This window comes from Calidris pugnax, unplaced genomic scaffold (genome assembly GCF_001431845.1).
Source record: "Calidris pugnax isolate Ruff unplaced genomic scaffold, ASM143184v1 scaffold38, whole genome shotgun sequence".
Classification (NCBI taxonomy): Eukaryota; Metazoa; Chordata; class Aves; order Charadriiformes; family Scolopacidae; genus Calidris; species Calidris pugnax.
The window spans coordinates 9643936-9665345 of NW_015090995.1; the positions used below are offsets into that span (position 1 = coordinate 9643936).

At 42.3% G+C, this 21410-nt stretch overlaps 1 protein-coding gene across 3 annotated transcripts in view; it reads left to right on the forward strand.

Moving 5' to 3' along the window:
• The window catches only part of GRIA3 (glutamate receptor, ionotropic, AMPA 3), a 151872-nt gene that overhangs the window by 105199 nt on the left and 25263 nt on the right, over nt 1-21410 (forward strand). For all 3 annotated transcript variants that reach the window (XR_001413457.1, XM_014955100.1, XM_014955099.1), the window contains exons 11-12: nt 1920-2296; nt 9725-9923. Coding sequence is in view for 2 of the 3 variants with exons in the window: in XM_014955100.1 (XP_014810586.1) it covers nt 1920-2296; nt 9725-9923 (576 nt within the window). In the remaining variant the exon portion in view is untranslated. The remainder of the gene's footprint in view (nt 1-1919; nt 2297-9724; nt 9924-21410) is intronic.

Sequence of the window (21410 nt, forward strand, 5' to 3'; positions counted from 1 at the left end):
TCGAGAGCAAAGGCAACGTCCTAGCACAGCTGGATGTCTCAAGGGGCCAAGGAGGGCTGTGAGAGGGTGCACCCAGGGCCATGGTCTCCGAATGGCTTCCTTCCCTGCACAGGCGTGGTGTGTCTGATCATTCCAAGCAGTGAACTTGCCCACGTCCCTCAGAGTTGCACATGCCAGTAGAGGCTGTTGAGAGGTGTTCCTCAGTGGCTGGAGCAAATCTAGAGGTTGTGTGTGCAGTCAGGTACTGCAGGGAGGGAGACTTGCTGTGGGAAGGGCTGTAGAGGACGGGTCCTCGGTCCGACAAGTCTGCCGTTAGCAGAGAAAGTGCAGCCACTGGGGCACCAGCTGGCACGGAGTCTGTCATTCTGAGATTAACCTTATGAGAAGCCTTCCCCTTTTCTAACTATCAAACTTTAAAAAAAAAACAAACACAAGCCAACTATCTAGGAGAAGGAACAACTCAGGTATTAATGAAAGTCATGTACATCACCATCATAAAGGCATATTCAATTATTTTATTCAGATTTTACTCACTTCTTATTTACATTTCCTATTAATTTTTATGCAAACTTCTACTTAATCAGGTTTTATTTTTCCACCAGCAAAAGATACATACTTCTAGTGGGAAACAAAAAACTGATTTAAAAGGGGCATAGCAGTTTAGATACTGTTGAGTTAAACTTTCCCAGTAATAATTTTTTCTTTCTGAAATTCTTAATTACTAATGAAAGGCCATCTTTTAAAATTATCAATAACATGAATAGTTAGAGTGTTTAAAATAGATTACAAAAAATGTATGCAGGTATGTAGACTCTCATAACACTAATTTTTAAATGAAAAGAGCTTTTTTTTGGACATTTGAGTCCCCTCCGTTGCAAACGCTGACACCTGCTTAAGTACTTGGCTGAATCAAGGCCAGGTGATCTAAACAGCATGACTTGACTTTCTGGCATAAAAATGCAGATACAGTCAAATATGTTGAAAATCTATTCTGGAATTTTATTTTTAGTCAGGTAACTAATTTTTTTTTTAGTTCACATTCTTGCCCTCCCATGGAATCCAGCAAAGATGTATTGATTGAAGGGAAGGGTGTTGGTTCAGGGTATACCAACAGGGTGGTGAAGGACAGATGCAATGAGATGAGATTGTACTTCCAGATGACATGGCATTAAAGCATGGTCTGTGTTACAGACCTATAGAGCTAAGTTCTGTAAAATGGGATGGCATACTTTATACTGAAAAATACTGCTTTGCATTCTTCTCAGATAACCCTGGCCATTTACTTCTCAGGGACTCTAATCTCTATTACTGTTCTTCAGTGCCCACAGAAAGGGTGGGCTGTCTGATTCCTATCACCCCACTATTTTACCGCCTTCTATCCCTTATAGCAATGGGGTTTCAAAGAAGGATAAGAGTGGTAGTGCCCAAATCCAACTGAAATTCAGTGACTGATTACTTCTCGTAGCTTCCTTTTAAAGATCCTGGACTAATCAGAAAGGCAAGAACAATGGAAAAGAGAAAATTAAAATAGAACAAACACATAATGTGCCTAAAGTCTTCAAGAAAGATGGATGGGTACAGACCATTACTAGAAAATGACATCATTTTAGTTGCCATCTCATTGTCCAGTTTGCATAGTTTTTATTCATCCATTTTAACTTAATAGAAACATAAGTACATGTTGGTACATGTCTGCTTCTGTTGTGAGGCCATTGCACAGATTTGATAGTAATTTTTCTTGTTAATAATTCTCTATCAGTATCGTGTAGTCCTTAACTTCAGTGGATGAAAAACAGGCTTCAAAGAAAATGTTTCCTATTCATTCTTGTAATTTACCTGATTCATTAGCCTGAGGTTCTAGATTGTGATTATGTTGCAACTGTTTTTGTAACTAACTTGGATTTGTTTTCCCTTTTCAGAGAGCAGATATAGCTGTTGCCCCCCTCACCATAACGTTGGTGCGAGAAGAAGTCATAGACTTTTCCAAACCCTTTATGAGCCTGGGCATCTCCATCATGATCAAGAAACCTCAGAAATCTAAACCAGGCGTATTCTCTTTCCTGGATCCTTTGGCTTATGAAATTTGGATGTGTATAGTCTTTGCTTACATTGGCGTCAGCGTAGTTCTTTTCCTAGTCAGCAGATTCAGCCCTTATGAATGGCACTTGGAAGACAGCAATGAAGAACCACGTGACCCTCAGAATCCTCCTGACCCTCCAAATGAATTTGGAATATTTAACAGCCTTTGGTTTTCCCTGGGTGCCTTTATGCAGCAAGGATGCGATATTTCTCCAAGGTTTGTTCCGTATCACTCCATCACCTTTTTGCATTTTATGGTCATTTTCTGATGCCATGGTGCATATATGTTACTTTTTCAAATTTATTTTTAATTCCAAATTATTTATTTTGACATTTCATTCAGTGCTAAGCATCATCATCAAGCCACCATGCTTGCTAACATTCACCTCCAGAGTGAGTGGTATTGCCTTATAAAACCATTTATGCATTTCTGCCAAACTTATATACACCATGTTGAGGCTGTAAAATGCATAGGGTTTTCTGTTTTCAGCAATGCTTGGAGGGCTACCGTGTTTTTGCTGCATATCTCATTTTACGGTCATCTCCTTAGTGCATATAATATATTCTGCTTTGCAAAGTAAGAATTGTTTATTTAAAAAAGTCACATGCAACAGCACTTTAAAGCACCTCCCCTCCCGTCATGGCTTCTGCTAGTCTTTATACTTTCTTTTGTGCCTAATTTCTCTAGTTTTGTTCTTCTTGAACCATCCTTTCATCTATTACTAATTTCCTTACCACTGTCTTTCACGTGTTCAGGTCTCCATATGTGTCCTTCTAACAGTTTCTGCATATTGTCTTGTATGTGTATTGTTATTTCAGTCCAGTCTAATCTGTTGTCTCTGTGTTCATAGTCAATATGGTATAATAAGCATTGCCAGTTTTCATAAAGATTTCTCTTATTCATGAAGACAGTCTCTCTGAATGAGACTGTAGTGAAACATGTTTGATATTACTTCCAATTCAACAGAGAGCACTGGTATTAACTATTGTAGAATGATATTTATTATTATAATTACAAATATATTATATATTATAAAGCATTTTGAAAACCATCTGAGAACAGTGAAGTTCTCTCTAATTGATCAAATGTTTTTTGAATAATATATATGTTTCTACATTTACAGTGGTAAAATACTTTGGTGATGTGCCTGTGATAAGCAGTAAAATTATCTAGTTTCTTAGTGATGGAGCAGTAGTTATATTTTGTATGACAATATTTTTAATAACCAGTTTACATCTATTTTAATAATTAAAATTGCCTGCTTAGTACAAACAGGATGCAGTTTTCCCTTTAACAAGGTTGCTAATTAAAGCAAGAGAGACATATCTTTTCTAACTAAGCACTTATACTCGAAATACACCTTGCTGATCTCCGTATTTGGGTACCTTTTTCGATACCCGAATCATTGAAAAGTTACCAGGCTTTCCTGCTCCACGTAGTGGTAGGGATCTTGAGTAGCCTCACTGAAGCAAGTGACAAAATTTCTTTGAAGTTTCATGGAAAGGATCATGATTTTTACCTTCACAGTCGTTGCACACTGAAATCTCCTAACGATCCAAACAAAATCCAGGTCTTTCAGAGATACTGGCATGTGCCTGTTGGTATTTGATGCAAATCATGCTTATGTTTTAAGAGTCTTGATAGCAGCAATTAGATTTTGCACTTATTGACAGCTGCCTGTATATCCCACGTTACCCACACGCACGTTTTTGCCTGGATGTGACCGTGCAGCAGTTTGTGCAGTTGTCAGTGTCGGGTGTGCTGCCTCGCCGTGCAGCTCTTGCTGCTGGCCTTCTCCTCCTGTTTACACACCGTGTTTCTGCTCTATGCCTAAATTCTGTATTGAAACTTTGCCTCTCTGCTTGCTGTTAAAGGTGATGAGTAGTGATAACGTTTAAATTGCTGTTGACCATGTGTGTGCCCAATATAAAGGACCGGGAAATAAGCACTGGGACATCACATGGAAAGCTGCAGGCATTGCGCTGTTTCCGCTAGGTCTGTTTATTGACAGTTAAATAGAAGTGCATAGGATTTTTGTTAAGCTCTCATGTGACTCTTTGACATGTTCAGCCATTTACCTTATATAACCAGCAGAACATACTCTTTTTTTTCAATGCTACCATAAGTGCTTTGGAAATACCTACCAAAAAAAAAAAAAAAAGAGACAGCACTAAACTATTTATTTTATCTGTCCATCAGAAGCTATTAGGTCAGTAATAAGACATGGCCATTGTTTGAAGACATTGTCCAGTTATTTTGTTATCTTTCATGATAACAGGTTCCAGGCAGTTACATGCATTGTTACTGAAAATAAGAGAAATTTAATACCTTGGTTTAAATTCCAGAAACGCTGTTCCTTTGACCAGTATGTTGATTTAAGTTGATTAAATGTCAAATTTCTTTTCCATAGAAGGTACTATTCCCGAGTATTCCATTCTTAATCCGTATCTTTGTAAGGTTACGCCATTCACAGTACATTGACGATATGAATGTTTCATACTATTTTATTGCCATTAAAAGGGGCTTCATTCTTCCATTGTGAGTTTTGTCTGAATAAATTTCTTATATGAGAGCGTACAGCACTTGTAGAGAGATGCCGACAAGCAGTCTGGAGAGATCACTTTTGTACTTGCTGATAAAGGCTCTTTCAGCTGCCTTTGTGTGGAACAGCTGTGACATCTAATGACTAGTTAGATCTATCCTCGGTGAGTATGCTGTGTGGATATTCCAGAGGATATATCCCTATACTCTCCTCTCTGTATTTAATAGGAGTCCTCTAAATGGAATCAGATAGCAGCCAAAGGATGGGGGTTAGTGCATCCCTTGATGGAATCAACATTTTTTCCAGCAGTTTTGTTCTGCTATCAAAGGCTGCTGTGTTTCTGCATAGTGAGCTAAAGCATTGAAAATTCACTTTTGATGGATCAAAAGTAGATTATTAAACTTGCTTTAATGTAAGATGTGTACAGCAAATGGAATCAGGAGAAAACACAGTTAAATTTGTAACACTGTTCTAAGCGAAAGTATCTTTGAAATCTCTATGAGAGCATGTATTTTCATTTTGCTCTTTATTCATGTGGAACAAAGAGGCTAGATTAATTAATTGCTGATGGAAAAAGACAGGGGGTTCATTAAAAATTGTCTCATGAGGTTGGTCATTTAAGAGGGTGTATTTCTAGATCCCTATTTTCGTGGCAGAAGACTCAAGAGACTCCTATTAAAGACCATGGGAATGACTTTGTGGGACTTTCAACATAGCAATGAGAGCGGGATAACTAGATATTTCTGAAACTCCCACTGCCAGTTCCTGTGACGGAAGCATCTCAAGTCAGTGCTTCAGATGCTGTTATCTATTGTGTTGTGTCCCAGTTGGCGAGGCGAGGGCCGGCAGGAGAGGTAGGGGCTGGCTGGGAGCGAGAGCGAGGGGCTGAGCTCCCAGCTTGGTGGGTACCACAGAACCTGTGCTCAGAGCATCAGCGGGTTCGAGACAGGGAGAGTTTGCACCAGAGTTGTTCAGGGTTATTTATCAATCTAACAGCCGTCTGGCATCGATCAGAAAACCCCAATTAAAAATTGAGTAGTGTGAGAAGCTTATTATTTCTGTGTGCTATAGGAAATCAAATATGTTTTATGGCCATGAGTAGAAACAAAATTCAAGCTATTTTGATAAATAAATGAGATTTTGTTTGAATGCATTGTTCTCCTGGAAACTGAATGTGAATTTGAATATTTATTTTGTTTTTCTCTTGTTACTAACTTGCTCTCATTTGACTCCATGCTTCCTTTTAAATTTCCTCTCAAGGTATGCACTCTTCCTGTTTACTTGCTTTTGAAAATACCGCCTGACTTTGTTTTGATAATGGAGTTATAATTCTGTTATTCCAGGTCTTTGTTACTCTTCTCATTTGTTAACACCCTAATTCACTTTAAAATAATGTCGTGCAAAGTATCTGTTTACTGAAGTAATTTGGAAAACGACATGTTGGGATAAAGCATTAGTTGTTTGCTTTTAAATTACAAACCTGCACACTAGGACAAGTATGTCTTAATCAAAAAAATTGGTGCTGGTATTAAAAGCTGTGATTGATTTTTCTGTAATTATTATCTGAGTAATGGACACACATTTCTGTGGTTTGTGGTACAAACCATACAAGTGTTCTCTTATTGCCAGCCCGGTGTTTATGTACTAACCCTTTTTCTCCCGCGTCCCTCTACACCAGCCCCTGCAGTGGGTATAAGGAGCCTTCATATCAGCAGATGGACTGGGGTGAACTGGGGTCCTTTGGACAAGGAGACTGCCAGGCCATGCTCGTCTGTGTTCATGTTCTTCAGCTCTCTCTGTCTGTCTTTCCTTCAGTGTCAGCATTGGTTTTTGTTTTGTTTTTCTTTTGCCTCATCCTGTGCTACCACCGGCTACAGCTGTGTGAGCTCAGGCTGCTCCGTAGTAGCACCCATTAAATCTTCCTCTTCGTGCTCATTGGAAGACTCTGGGAGAAGCAATTCTGTAGTGACTTTTCTTTCAAGTGACCTCAACTCTTCTGAGAACAGTTCTGGTCCTTATCTAGCAAGACCCCTCTCTCGCATGTAGGACCCTTGGGGAACTGCCTTCTTCGTCAAGGGACCCAGCCATGCCCACCTTCCCCTGCCTCTCAGCTGTTCTCTATTTTTTGTCCTGTATCTGTCTGAGTTGGTTCATGCAGGTTGCAAGATCTCTGGGGCAAGATATTTTTACCTTTCTCTGTGTATAATATGTCGTAAGAGCATGCAGCTCGACACAGACTTTTTATTGTTACAGCAGCATGAGCTTGAGGTTTCACTGGTTTGGAAAATGCTTGACTTCTTCACATCTTCATCCCAGCAACCCGTCTGTCCTGCTAACAGAGGGGCAGCTACAATGCAAGTAAGACATTTTCTATGGAAAACTATAGGAAGAATGAACACGTACTAATTTTTTTCCCAATACTTCCATTGAATTTATTTGAACACCCTGGCAAGTCTTTTTTTCATCTTCCTGTTTCAAGACCTACTGTACAGCAAGAGGGCCATGTGAACCTGGAAACCCCAGATAAACCTAGTCTTGCTGTATGGAAGTGGATGTTTCAGCAGCTGTACCTGCTAGCCAGACGTCTGCTCAATCTGGCTCTGAAACCTCACTGCAGGGAGGAGGAATTCAACTTTAGGCCTTCTCTGAAGATGGAAAGTATGTAGTGGAGGACTGAACAGAGGGGAGATGAATTTCACCTGATGTAGCCATCTAAAAGCAATAGGCTATGTTTTAGTTAGGCATCTTGGTTCCCTCCAAGGTCATGAGACAGATGGGCACCTTCAGACTTATCCCACACTGCAGCAAGTGAGATAAATCTCTTTCTGAGGGTGTCTGTCTCTTCTCTTTCTCTCCACTGGCTCCAAAGTGAGCCTTAAGTGATGAGTTCAGCAGGCACCACTTTGTAGTTTGCTAAAATTACATCAGCCCATGTAAGAGGCTCATTTGGTGTGTAGGGTATTGAATTTTACAAAGCAGCTAAAGCCAAGACCCTAACTGGTAAGGGAGCTGGCCAGAAAGGACTTTAGCCATCTGTGAAGTCTCAATACTCACTTGATACCTACAAAGAATGTAGAGCAAGAGATTGCTTGACTTACTACGTTTTTCTGGATTTATATTTCTGCAACTTACCTTTACTCAGTAGCCTTCTGTTAGTGAGCACAGGTGCAGCACAGCCCAGGCTGAAACTTGGAAGCCTTTTATCCCCTTGGGAGGCCCTCAAGAAGGGCAGGGAAGCCTCCTTCACTTGTCAGTGATCTGGTGGATGTGTGCCTGCCCAGAGGAAGCCCACACAGGCCAGAGCTATGGTGATGTCACTCAGAGTTCGTACCTCGGAAGACATTGCTTCCTGATGGACAAAGAGGTGATGCACTCCTCAAGCATCCCTAAGCTTTGTAAACACCTGAGCTGCCTTGCACATTGGTGCAGACTTGATGCAGCAGTCCCTGGGGTGCTAACAGTGCTGGCACGTGGTGCAAGCTGTAATCCATAGGAACCAGCCTGCATCTGCCCTCTCAGTGGGAGCTGCTGCTTCAGTTCCTTGGGCAGAGGAGAGTGGACAATAGCAGTGCTTCACCTCTTAGTTTGTTTCTCTACATTCCTCTAACCTATTCCAGATTGCTTTTTCTGTTTTTATTGTGTTGGCGATTTTTTTTTTCTTTGGTGTGTTCTTTAATGTTGGATGGATTCTTTTTTTTTTTTTTTTCTTTTTTTCTTAATAATTAATGGGATTTTTTTTAATGGCTGAGGCAATCTCAGGCTCTGGCCAAGACTAGGCTGTTTACCAGCTAACCCCCCCTGTGTGGGTGGGTTGGGGGCACATCACGAGACTTTTGCTTTTTTCCTGTCTCCATCTGTTGGTAGGACAACTTGTACCCACTGTCTGGGGATGGCACAGAGGGGCTTGAAGGAAACAAATAAGCAGGTAAGAGTTTTTTTGCTTTCTGTTTCTTCCCTTCACACTTCAAGCGAAGACTACAGCACCCAGGTTCCTTGGATTTAATGTATCTGGGATTGATTCTTCCTCAGCTGGTATCAGTAGAGCTAAGGGAAAACAAATGCAATAGCTTTGTCCCAGCTTCTGAAGTGATTCCTGGTCAATGTGCTGTGTTTGAAGAACGAGCACTGTACATGGTGGTGAAATCCCTTGCCCAGCTGAGTGACGTGGCGCTGGCATCCTTCAGCCCCGAATAAATATTTTGAGCCTGATGTTCAATTGCTTTAAAGCATCAGAGCTCCTGCTGACTGGATCTAGACCTCCTGACCACTAGGCATTTCGTAATTATATGTTTATAAATAGCCTTTTTTTTTTTGTCCTTATGGTATCCTTTTAGAAAACAAAAACCAAAAAAAAGACAACAAAAACAGAACACAATTAAAATTTTTGTCTGCTCCTTTCTCCGTTGCTCTGGTGGTTATAAAGAAGGAATACACTTGACTTGGAACAGCGCAGCATGCAAATTTTAATTAACATAAAACATAAAGAAACTCAACCTTTCTTCTTACTTCAATTTGCAGATTCAATTTGTAATTCCTGGTAGATGGTGATTAGAGAAAGATACTGGATCATTTTTGTTTTATTCCTTTGCATGGTTACTCAGATTCCTTTTTGTAGTTTACTACACCTTACATTTGAGAGTCGATGCAGTAAAAGGTACATTGATGTCCTCCAAATTGGGCAGCCCCAAAGAGACATGATGCTGGCCATGTCACAGCGGGCAAATCCAGCGTCAGGGAAAGGCTGGGCAAGCAGAGGAGACAAAAGTCTTCGGGCAAAAGACTTCGCCAGCAAACAGTCTGTGGAAGTCAGGAGAGCTTGTTGCTCTCCAAGCCTCCGATGGGGTTGGCTCAGATGATTTCTTAATTGGCTGTCCTTGCTTTCACTGAAAGACTGGAGAGAGAGTTTAACTAGGTAAGATCAGGCAGGCACCGAGTTTGCTCTCCTGAGGAAGGCTACCAGGAACTGGCTCACAGACCGCCTGTTCCCAGATACCTGGAGGACCTGGACAAAAGGGTTGTGCATGTGAATTTCTCTTCGATGAAGAAAAAAAAATAATCAAGGAATGTCTTCAAACAATTTGATGATGTGTGTTTTTCCATAGATCTCTCTCAGGGCGAATTGTCGGAGGAGTCTGGTGGTTCTTCACTCTCATCATTATCTCTTCCTACACTGCTAATCTTGCTGCCTTCCTTACGGTGGAAAGGATGGTTTCTCCCATAGAGAGCGCAGAGGACCTGGCTAAACAAACTGAAATAGCCTATGGCACTTTGGATTCAGGCTCAACCAAAGAATTCTTTCGAGTAAGTCTGTTAAACCTCCATTAGAGCTTTTCTAAACTGTGTCTAATATATGGTTTTCAGTCATTTGTTTTTACCCAACGGTAATAGCTGTTCAGGTGAAAGCTGCTTTGTGCAATCAGGACAGGCCTGAGTGCAGATTTTAATATCAAAAGGCGTTATCAAAAATGGGTGGTTTTGCTAAACCTGAAACATCTCAAGATGGAAAAGCTGACCTCTGCTGTCATGGGAAGGGTTTTTTTAACACCAGTTTCAGAACCTCCGTCTGATGAGCAATAATGCAGTCGTTAGCACAATATTTAGCAAAGAAAACTCTTGGAGGAGTGATGCTCTTGACCTACTTGCTCGGTTTGCCCAGCTGGCAGCCGTTAATGCCATCCGACATCGGTGTTCACTTGCCAGTATGAGAAGGGGGTTGGGAGTCATGTGTTACTGTTCATTTCTATATGGTGCATTGATTGCTGCAATTACTGTTGTTGTGTCTTCATTGCTTGCCAGCATCTGGCTGTGGCTGTATCAAGCAGTCAGGGGCAAAACTTTTGTCCCCCAGAACACTGGTGTGTGTTCACCTTGGCTAGGGAAATGCTGGGTTTGCAGTATGAGGTGGTAGGGGCGAATATACCCTTATTTAAGATCATCCTTTCTTTCTCCACTTGCCCAGCCATAGGCTTGAGAGCTTGGTGAGGGTCATTACAAACTCTAAATGTGACCTCAGACCACTTTTATGTATCTAAAAACATTGCAACCTGAAAAGCTCTAATTTCTGGCCTTTCCAAGGGCGAACTGAAATGCTCAGTCCTTTCTGGGAGCTCTTGGTCCTCTCTCAGTGGTGCCAATCAGGTGCCATTCAAACCGACCTTTTTTTGGATAGGAAAGTGGTCAGTGCTGCAGGACTAATTGTTGCCTGTCGCGCATACTGGCCAGGTGCAAGCGTGAGGGAGGAGGGAGACAAAACCAGCCTTGCTGACGTAGGCTGATGAAATACTAATGGCTCCTTGAATTTGCTAAAAATTTCAATACACAGCCACAGACACACTTACAAGTGTGTATAAATCTGATGTAAAGCTGGAAGTGAATGCAAAATTATTTTATGAATTATTTCTATTCTCCCTTACTTCTGTGTAATATCTTTATATAAAAGTAGATACTCTGTAGTTCTTCATTAACTGTGGTGGCTGGTATGTTACAATGGCTCCTGTAAGATAAACACTGACCTTGGGTGACATCAGTGTGTTAAAATTTGTATTCTGTTTAATTATCATCCGGAGGCAGTATTATCTGCACAGCAAAAATGAGTTGAGTGGACCTGTCAGAAGAGGTAGCACAACTTGATTAGAAACATTGGTGCTGTTTACAGTCACTATACTGTTCTTAGGGGGGGAAAAATCTTCTTTTGAATATGTTGTTACAGTTAATACAGAAAGAGGAATCGTATGAGGGTGTTTCTTCATTTCCTTAATGGTTTGACATAACAAGGAAATCCCTTCTCACTGAGAGATCAAAGGAATGAGTGTTTCGTGTGAAAGGATACAAAGTCTGGTAAATGTATGAATACTTTGTTGTGTTGTTAATAGTCTTGAGATGAGCTGTGACTCTCTCCTGGTGCTGGAGAAAGCAGGGCTGTAAATGAGGATGATCTGTCAGGAGCTGCCAGGGAGAGGAGTCGGATGGGGAAGGAGGAGAGCAGAGCCCCGGTAGTGTGGAGCGGGGCGTAATGCCTGCTCTGGGTGATCTGGATGGGCCAAGTGGGAGGGAGAATGGGCCCTAAGTGGTGCTTCTTTCTCCTCAGCATTCTCAAGGCACACAACATAATTTCAGTTGTATTAACTTTTGCAGAGTAATTAATTTGAATGGAGTGATGCAACCATGAAACTGTTGTAATTAGAGTCTTCTTCAGTTGATTTGAGAAGGGCAAAAGCTTTGCTGTAGATTAAATGCATATGTTCACGTAAATACTTGGTTGTACAGTCTTTATTAGCTACTTAATAAGATGGTAATGATGGCTGAAACTTGAAATAAGTCTTAGAGGACAGTTGGTTTCTGAGCGCCTGCTGCACAGGCTATGCCTGCTCTGTGGTTTGGGATACTTTTCTCCCTGTAAGCTGCTAGAGCATCAGTGGGAGTGATAGTGGGCTGAGTCAGAAAAAGCCGTGAGTTCTCCTGGGTACAGCGTGATGCTCATTCCCCCTGTGAGGGGAATATCCTCCTCTGCCCCTTCCCCACCAGCATTTAATCAATTTGAGCAGCCGTTGGCTGAATAGGTCAGGATCATCTACCCAGAGAGAAAAGAAACTTCTAACTGAGGGAAGCTTCTAACATGAGCAAGTTAGTGCAATCCTTACTTGCACAGGTTGCCCATGTGTACGTACACACACCCTGGCGTGTGAGAGGGAGATAAATCTTCCCCAGAGGTGGGAGAAGTTACCTGGCTGTAGGCAGGAGGGCAGCACGTATATAGAGGCACCAAGAAGAGCAACTTGGCTTTGGAGCTGGACCGTGACTTCACACAGGAGACACAGGACAGTCTCTCAAGATCCCATAAAGAAGCTTGTATGGGTGTATCTCTTCCCAGAGCTGTAAAGCTAAAATGTTTCTCAAATACATTAGTGAGATATTAATCTTAGTAGCTGCTGTTGGCCAGTGAAAGGTGCCAGACTGACAACAGCAAGCAAAAATTGCCTCCTAATGCATCATAGAGGGACGGCACATAAACAAGTTTCAGATTCCCACCATCTTGTCTGTTCCTTTAGAGCCTTCAGTCCACGGCTCCTTCCTGCCAACACCATTTCCAACTAGGAACACTTTTCAAGGTTTCTCTCAGTGTGGGTACCTATCTGGTAGGAACTGGAACAAAACCAGCGCTTCATCTCAGATGAACAGATGGTAGTGACTTTCAGCCACTTCAGACCTGGGCAGACTCCAGCTAGTGACCTATTTTATAGCGTTGGCTGTTTCCCTAAACATCACAATGTCTCCCAGGTAAACTCTATCTCAGATATGTAGATTTAAAGCTAGATACACCCTGGCTGTCTCAAGCACACGCAGTGACTGCTGTCAGCATGACATGGCTCTCAGTCACAAGAGAGCCTGGGTTTTATAGCAGTTTCACAGCAGGCACTGTTCACACTCCTCGCTTGTTGGTGACTCTCTGCATCAGGCCATTTGTCCCCCCCAGTATATCCAAGAATGAAATGAGCCTTCCTGTGTTTTCGTGGTTGTTGCTTGTTTCTGCTCAGAAACACTTTACATTTTGCACTAATTAGCTTATAAAGGCATTTAAATGCAATCAATAGATTACATCAATTCTCTTTTTTGCTTTCAAAGGGCATTCATCCATATTGAAAGCAAAAAGAAAGAACCTCTCCTTAGATATTTACTAACATGCAGTCTCAGGTTAAGGACTCCAAAATACCTCATTCCTTTTCTTGAAAAATGGCAAAGGCCTGTAGTAGATAGCAATTTAAAATCACTGAGCTACTACTTTTAAGGGTGTATCTGTTAGAATTAACATCTTCTAATACATTCAATTAAGGCTTCAGCATATCTGAGCAGCTCATCAAATCAATATAACACCATTTAATCCAAATTCAGCACTGAGCCTCAGTATAATACCACAGTCTAATAGGTTTCAGACCTACAATATGCATATATTCAGAAGGCATGACCTTTATAACCAATTAGTAATTCTTATGTAAACTTGGCTGTATTTAAAATTCAGTAGAAGCAGAACATGTTTCTAGACATTTAGAAATGTAAATTGCTCTTGAATTTCTGATGGTTTCTTTTAATTGATAGCAGATATCTCTGTTAAGAGGCTTTTGTAAAATAACTTGCAAGGTATATGTTTGATCAGTGACAAGCACAGCTGACCTGCTGGTATAGTTTACTGAAAGCCTGAAGTTTCAGAAGGTATCCTCCTTAATTGATCTGATGTGACAAGACTTTACAGGTTGAAATACTAAGGCAAGTAACAGCAAGATTATGCATTATGTCCTTCTCCCTTCTTTGGGAAATTGCAGGTGACTCATATCACACCATTACCAGGTAGGTAACTAAAACTAAGAGGACAAAGGAGGCCTCAAAGGACTGATATTTTATTTTGGAACTTTGTATTTTTCTCAGCAATGGTTTCAAGGATGTCCCTGATAGTAGACAGATGTGTGTCATCTGTGCCTCAGATGAAATAACTTGTGGCTCTGAAGGCTGTTCCTGATGTTTTCTCCTGGAAATGGGACTAATTGCCAGGCCTGTTAGGCGTTCCAGTAGAAAGGCCAAAGATCCTTTGGACATAATGGTTTGTGCTGTTACAGTTGGTTACTCCTACCCTGATGTTCATGAGTATTGGATAGAGAGTTTGACACTGACGTTGCTTCTGCTGTCAATAAAGACTTTAGACTCAGTGCCTGGAGAAATCAAACAGGCTGACAGCCTTCAAGCACAGTTAGGTACTTCAGATATTATTTTTAGGAATTTTTTGCAACATGGTACAATATTCACAGCTAAGGCTCAAGTCTCTGTTATTTCAGGACATGGAGTGATAGCTGACTTTAGCACACCAAGGTTTATGCACGTGCTTGTACCTCTTGTGTGTAGGCTTTGCTTCTCATTGCACTTGGATAGCCTACCCCGTTGCTTCAATGATATTTTCCTCTTAATGTTTTGCACGACGGTGATACCATTCTTTTACACACGTTCCACATTTGGAATACCTCTTCATCAGTTTTCTTAAAAAAGTGGTTCTTTCAAAGTCAGGTTCAGATTAGAAGCCTTTCTGGACTTCATAGATATATAAAGCATGACATAAACCTACAATTTTTAGGATATGGGAAGTCATGTTAAGGATGGCCCCTAAGGTGGTGCTCCTTTTTCTCTTTTCTTGGTTTCAAGTCTGAGTAGTTGAGCAAGAGCAGATATAAAAGCACGAAATGCCCTGGCAAGAGGCTTAGCATTTCTGTTTGCAGCTCTGGTTGCCCAAGCTGAGGAAAGATGCTTTGATGTGGAAACATGTACCAGAAAAAGCATGTAAATATGGTAAGGGGACTTACCGAGGTGAGGTATGTCTTGAAAAGAACTTTTAGTACAGCTTGTTTAGCTGGTAAAATGAAAGCCAATCTAGAAAACAATTTGCTCAAAAGAAAGGAAAAAAACGCCAGACAGATTAGCACCAAAGCAGAAAATAAACATTTATCTGAAAAAGCAATGAAACAATAAATGAATGGATTGGCCCCAAATTCCTTGGACATTAAAAATAATGTTCCTTAAACCCATCAAAAGGATTTTGGAATACCTTCTGCTAAAACCTCCGCTGCTGTTCACGCGGTGCTGTATAACAGGCTGTACGATGGGGCTGCAGTGACACCCGTGACACTGCCAGGTCCCTCCCGGCTCCACAGAGTGAGCTGCCACTGGATTCCACCCACCCCAGCTGGTGGCTGCCGAGAGGACTCCCTGACACGGTCCCTGCCAGGGCTCTGGGTACGGACAGGCTGGTCCCGCGGGGACGCAGCGGGTGGGAGCACAGCAGCACCCCAGACCCATCAGGGAGAGAGGGAAAACAATGACTGTAATGTGTTCTGAAGCACTAGCATATTACACCCAGTTATAAGATAAAGAGCTCATTGCTTTCCTCTGATGATAAGGCTGTATGAAGAGAAGAGCTAAGGGAAATAAATTCTGCCAGCAAGCGGTTTAGGTAGGGAAAAGCCTTGAATTATGAACCAATAGCTGCTGTGCAATTTTTATGCATTCTGTGCAATCAAACGATATTGAGATCATCATTAGAGCCTATTAAAAACACCAGAGTGAACTCTGTGCACGCAGCACTAAGGGTTTCATCTGTAGTTAAACTCTTTGATTTTTAATTTCAAAATTTATTTTGCTAGTGAAGATGAAGGACTTGTTTCTAGCACAGCATTCATACAAATGCTTTGCTTTTGCCTTTGGATAAAACTATCATTAGCAGTTTTAAGCCCTCTGTGTTCTTGGCATCGAGCAAAACAACACAGTCATCATAACAAATGCCTGACAAAAATATTGAAGTGTGATTGTATTTATGGACTTTAAAGAATAGAACATCACAGAAAAGTGATAGCTCCAAATATGACCTGTATAGATCTTTGATAGGCAATGTGGCAGCAATTAATTAGAAAAATTACTGTGGTTTACTTGCTTTTGAACAAAGAAAGTGTGAAAAACTTATTCACTCATGTATTCTTTCTCCCTTCACTGTTTGATATAGGTGGGGGTGTGTACAAGTATTAAAAAGTGAACGCATGTGTGAAGAGAGATCACACCCTCTCCATTGCATGAATGATAGATGGGCTACTTGTGTGGGGGGGTGTGTCTCTAAATCTGTTGAACCTCCTTTCTGCCACATGGCTAACAGGCAGTTTTAAGGACAGCAGGAAATCAAATGTGACATAATTACGAAAGAAATGGTTTCCCACAAAGTGATCTAATGTCTTTAGGCCTATGGATTGCAGAGGAAAATGTATCCTTACGGGAACTGAAATTAACAGCTCATCCATCATCCACTCCTTGAAAAGGAAACGTTTGAATGGAACCAGGGTTAAGGTGGCTGAACCATTTCACTGATTTCAGCAGACAAGCCAGGATTCAGTGAAGCTTTCAGTCAACACTTAATAACAATATTTGAATAATTCTCTCCTTGATCTTCAACAACAGATGGCATTTGTCTGTCAGCTCTAGTTGTGTTTGTGGTTTAGGCTTTCCAGCTCACCCGTGTCTGGATCCTGCTCAGCAGTTGATGTCTGTAGGAGCAGGGGTGCTGTCTGCAGCGTGGAGGGGAGCGGGTTCCCTGGGCCAGGCGGTGTGTGTGGCTGCAGCCCCCGGGGAAGCCTGGCACAGCGGGCAGCAGCGGGTTAATGCCGTGACTGTGTCTGCACCACAGAGGCAAGCAGGGAGCGCCTGGGGGAAAAATCACTTGCTGTTTGAATGCTCTACTTTTTGGAGAGCAGCTCTATAATAATGATAATGACATTGCTCAAGACAGCCAGGACCCTGGTTTTTCAAGTCTCTCCTACTTTACGTAATGCTGCTGTGTCACATTAATACATGCTTGTTAGGGATTCATTTAAAATACATGGGTGCTGATAAATTACTCACAGCACTGCTACTGTTACTTTTGCATAATTAGAAAATACATGAAGGTTTAGAAACTCTAATGATGTCAATGCGAAACATCCCCTCTTGCAGTCCACTGGGATTTCTCCATCATTGCCTGTATATTGACCTGTTCTGTCTGGAGCTGCAAACTCATTAGACCTGACAGCGTTTGGATCGTGTGCTGGAAACGCCGTTCTCTGTTAATTTATTATGGGCCAAATCTAGAGCAGGGCTGGTGTGCTGCTCAGTTGCCCAGACAAGACCACTCTGCTAAATATGTCACTGCTGGAAAGATGCCCCTTAGCCTGAGGGCTGATGTAATCTCTCCAGCCGGACGGCTCCGGTGCGTGCTGCCTCCTCCTTCCCAGGCAGACAGACAGACAGACAGACAGGCTTGCACAGCACAGCCGTGCTGAGCCCCAGCAGTGAGGCCTCATGGTGAGCTTCCTCGGGGTGAGCGCTCGCTGAGCCTGGCTTTGGTCGTGAATCACAAGGGGATTCACAAAGACAGCTTGTAAAATCTTGGTGAAGACTTCCATTTTAATTTCCCCATCAGTATTGCAATGGGGGAGGAACGGATGGCAGCAATAAAGTGAGGAGATGAATATGGGCGTAGTCTGAAGTTCAATGTTGTGCCGGGAAAGGACGTCTTAAACTCTTGATTTACATTCTGCTACTCAGGCTGTTAGTGACATGTCAGCGACGCCTGGGTACAGCCAGAGTGACTCTTTGCTTGTCTGTTAGTAGGAGCAGAGCTCACTCCAGAAAAGATGTCTGCTAAAGCAGCTGCAGCACATTGCCTGCCTGCTGCCAAAGCTTGCATTTTCAAAATGACCATGACCCACAGGGAAAAAAAACTCCTACAGTATTGTATTGTTTTAGAAGATAAAGGTTTTTTTTGTAATTGGGTGCCTAGGTGTGTCAGAGGTGGGGAAACGGTAGTGTTGGTGACGCCTGGAGGGGTTTTGCAGGCGGCTTCCCCAGATGCTGTGTGTGCAGCACTGCCCTTGGTCCTCCTTCCCCACCACCTCCACCAGCTCCCTGCCAGGCCCCCGTCCCTGCTCTGTCAGGGGGGGTTCAGAGGACCCCCTCAGCAGGAGACAGCAACTCTGCTCACAGACCCCGTGCAGGGGTTGTCTGAACCTTGACTGAGGGGATCCTGGAGGAAAGCGGGCAGCCCCGGGCCTCGTGGGCCTGATCCTTCAGCTCTCTGGGCTTCCTTTGGCCCAGCTGGGAAAGGAAAATACCATTTCTAAAGCAGAAGTTATAACATCGTTAATCTGAACAGCAAACCAGCATGACAATGTCTCCCATCCCAAATTTGACTGTGAAATAATATTATTCACCAGTTCACCCTTTCTTTTACATTTGTGTGTATATTATCAAAGATTTGTGTATTCTTACAAATCTACTAGTCTACATACATGTGCTTGAACCTGGCTTATCTGTGGCATCCCACAAATTCATAAACCGTGGGTAGAGTTTAGTAGATCTGGGGGTTGGCCTTGCTGAAAGAGAAATGCCCTGTGCATGCTCATGGTGTCTGACCTACTTTCTTCTGCCGAGAATGTAATAAAAACAAGAGGTTCATGTAATGATGGGATTGATTTTTCTGTCCATATAGGTAAGTAAATTGCTGGCATCACAAGTTATCTGTGGCTAAAAGCTGTGACATTGATCTATTAGACTTTGCCCTATGACCTTCAGTAAATGACATCTCTGCTTTCATGTCCACACTTGGGAAAGGGGGCTAATGGTGCCCTCTGGCCTTCGTGAGACCTATTTTTTCCTTCTCAGTAAAGAGCTTGGAAATCTCAGGCCTGTTCTTATCATTAAAGTAGCATCATTAGGCCAGCCTCCATATGCTCCAGAGCTGGCATTGGGCTGGGGGCCCCGACCACTGTCCCTCGCTGCTCCCAGAGGCAGCTGTGGCCACAGGGACTCGACAGCAGGCTCGTGGGGGAGCAGAAAGGCAGAGCCTTGTCCAAAAGACCAAGATAATGGTAGCCACTTCTTTGCAGTTTGCTGTACTGAAAATCCAAGAAAGCAACTGCCTAAAATGGATGGATCTCAAAGTGGTCCCCAAGGCAGGCGACAGCGGTGGTACCAAGAGAGTCATCTGGCATTTTTTCACTCCTGTTTAGTAACTTGCTTTTTAATGGTTCATAAGCTACTGGATTCATTAGCTGCTGTAGAAGAGCTAATTGCACACGTGGAATAAAAGCAATGAGTGATGATAATGAAGCTAAGGTTCACACTTAACTACCTAAGTTCATATCAGTGAGGCGTGCATCTATATAAAGGCAGCGTGTATTATTCAGATTAAATACCTGCACTGTTTTTAGTACAGACCTTTGTGTTTTGTATCAGCAACATATGTCTGACTTAGGGCTATAAATTTCCCTTGTTAAAGAGCTATAAAGTGGTCATAGGGCTGGTGTAGCAGAGGAGTGTGCTAACTCTGCTGCTTTAGGTCCTTTATCCATGTCTCTGCCGACCTTTGTGTGCGTGCCATGGTCAGGATGCTCCCCTGCTTTGCACTTGTCTCACTCCCATTTGCTCTGCTTCTGTCATGGATTTATTGTGCTTCAGTGTGTGCTGGCCTACTCCAAGGTATATTGAAGTTTACGTAGCTGGACCCAGGCCTGAGACCAGGCAGCTGTAACTGGCTTCCTTCTGGATCTTCTCCCTCTCCAGTATACCAGTTCCATTTCTTGCACTGATATTGCCCAGCATGAAATGTTCTCCGTGTAACCCAGCTCCTGGCTTAGTGGGAGGACCTTGTCTCTTTCTCTCCTCCCTCTTTTTAAATTTTTTTAAGCTTCTTTATCACTCTCTTAGTTTTGAAGACAGGGATAAAAAAATTAACATCAGTATAACCTAAAGCTTTAAACATAATAAAAAAAGGGAGAATATATAAATTCATTTTAAAAATAAAATTAATTTGGTGAATTTGGCTCATGACTGGATGACCAACAGTAATCACATGTAAGAGAACATTTTGAGCTTGGCTACTGGGAAATAATTTCCTGTTGCCAGTCATAAGAAACAAAGGTCCATTTCGGTCATTTTAATAAAATAAGCCAACAGGGTGCATGAGGCGGGTGTTTTGAAGACGACCTGCAGATCATGGAGGAGGTGGCAAAGAGGAAAAAATACTCTAAAATAGGCAAAGGGCATCCCTGTAACATACTTTAACTATAGAGGAAAAATGCTGTTTCTTTGGAATATAAGAGCTTCACCACTACTCAGTAGTGGAGGAGGTGTCGCAATGTCACTTCTAGCAGAAGCGTGAGACAGATGTCTGCAGAGGGGGAAAGGTAATTCGGTCAGTGGGAGAAGGCTTCAGTCACAAAGATATTTTAGAGCTAAATTTAACCAGCGTCAAGAAATCGCCCAACATGTACTGGGTTTTGGAATATACCTCTAGGCAGTTTGGGATGTGCAAAAATGAAGCCAAGGCATCTGGTCCTGCCCAGCTGGAGCCAGGTTTGTGTGTGCTGGGGTTTTGTTGTCATTGAATGGATGGAAGAAATAACTGCAACTGAGGGGTAAACCTGACCTTCCTGCTGCTGGTGACACGCGCCCAGCCCCGTCCAGCTGTGCTTCGTGATGCTGTGGTGCTCTGGGGGTTGCTTTGATTTTTCCTTTCAGTGCTGGAGCCGGCCACACATCAAAACTTGGGAGAATTAGAATAAAAGAGGGTGTTAAAATTGTGGACTGATTGAATTGGCACCTTCTTTTAAAATGAACGTGTGATGCTCCCCAGAAGCTATGTGCGTTTTGATACGGGTTAGTAATGGGCTGAGTGGAGTGACCTCTGGGCACGAGAGCTGCTGGCTCTGCTGACATGGATGGGAGCTGCCTGCAGCCTCGTGCCGAGGTGTGTGTGGTCATACCTCTGCACAAACACCTGAAAAGAAAGAAAAAAGGCGGCACGGTTGGCAAAGCAAAGGCCAGTTCTATTTATATCTGCAGTAAGGCTGCGATAATGAAAAGACGCTTTAATGTGTCCCGAGGCCTAGATGAAACACTGAAAATGTTGCTTTTAAGAAAAAAATGATAATAATATCCCCTTGAAATCCCGAGGAAATGTGTGTGACGGACTTCTTGAGAGCAATATCAAAGAAATGAAATAGGAGTTGCAGAGCATAGGGAGTTACTGCAGTTACTGGCTTTGAATTGGTTTAAATCTCTGCTTTTAAGCTTTTTTTCTAAATATCTCTTTAAAAGTAACACTTTAATGAGAGGGAAAATGTTTTACTGCCACTGAACTCTAGCAGCAGAATCACAGAATCACAGAATTGTAGTGGTTGGAAGGGACCTCAGAGATCATCGAGTCCAACCACAAAAAAAAAAAAAAAA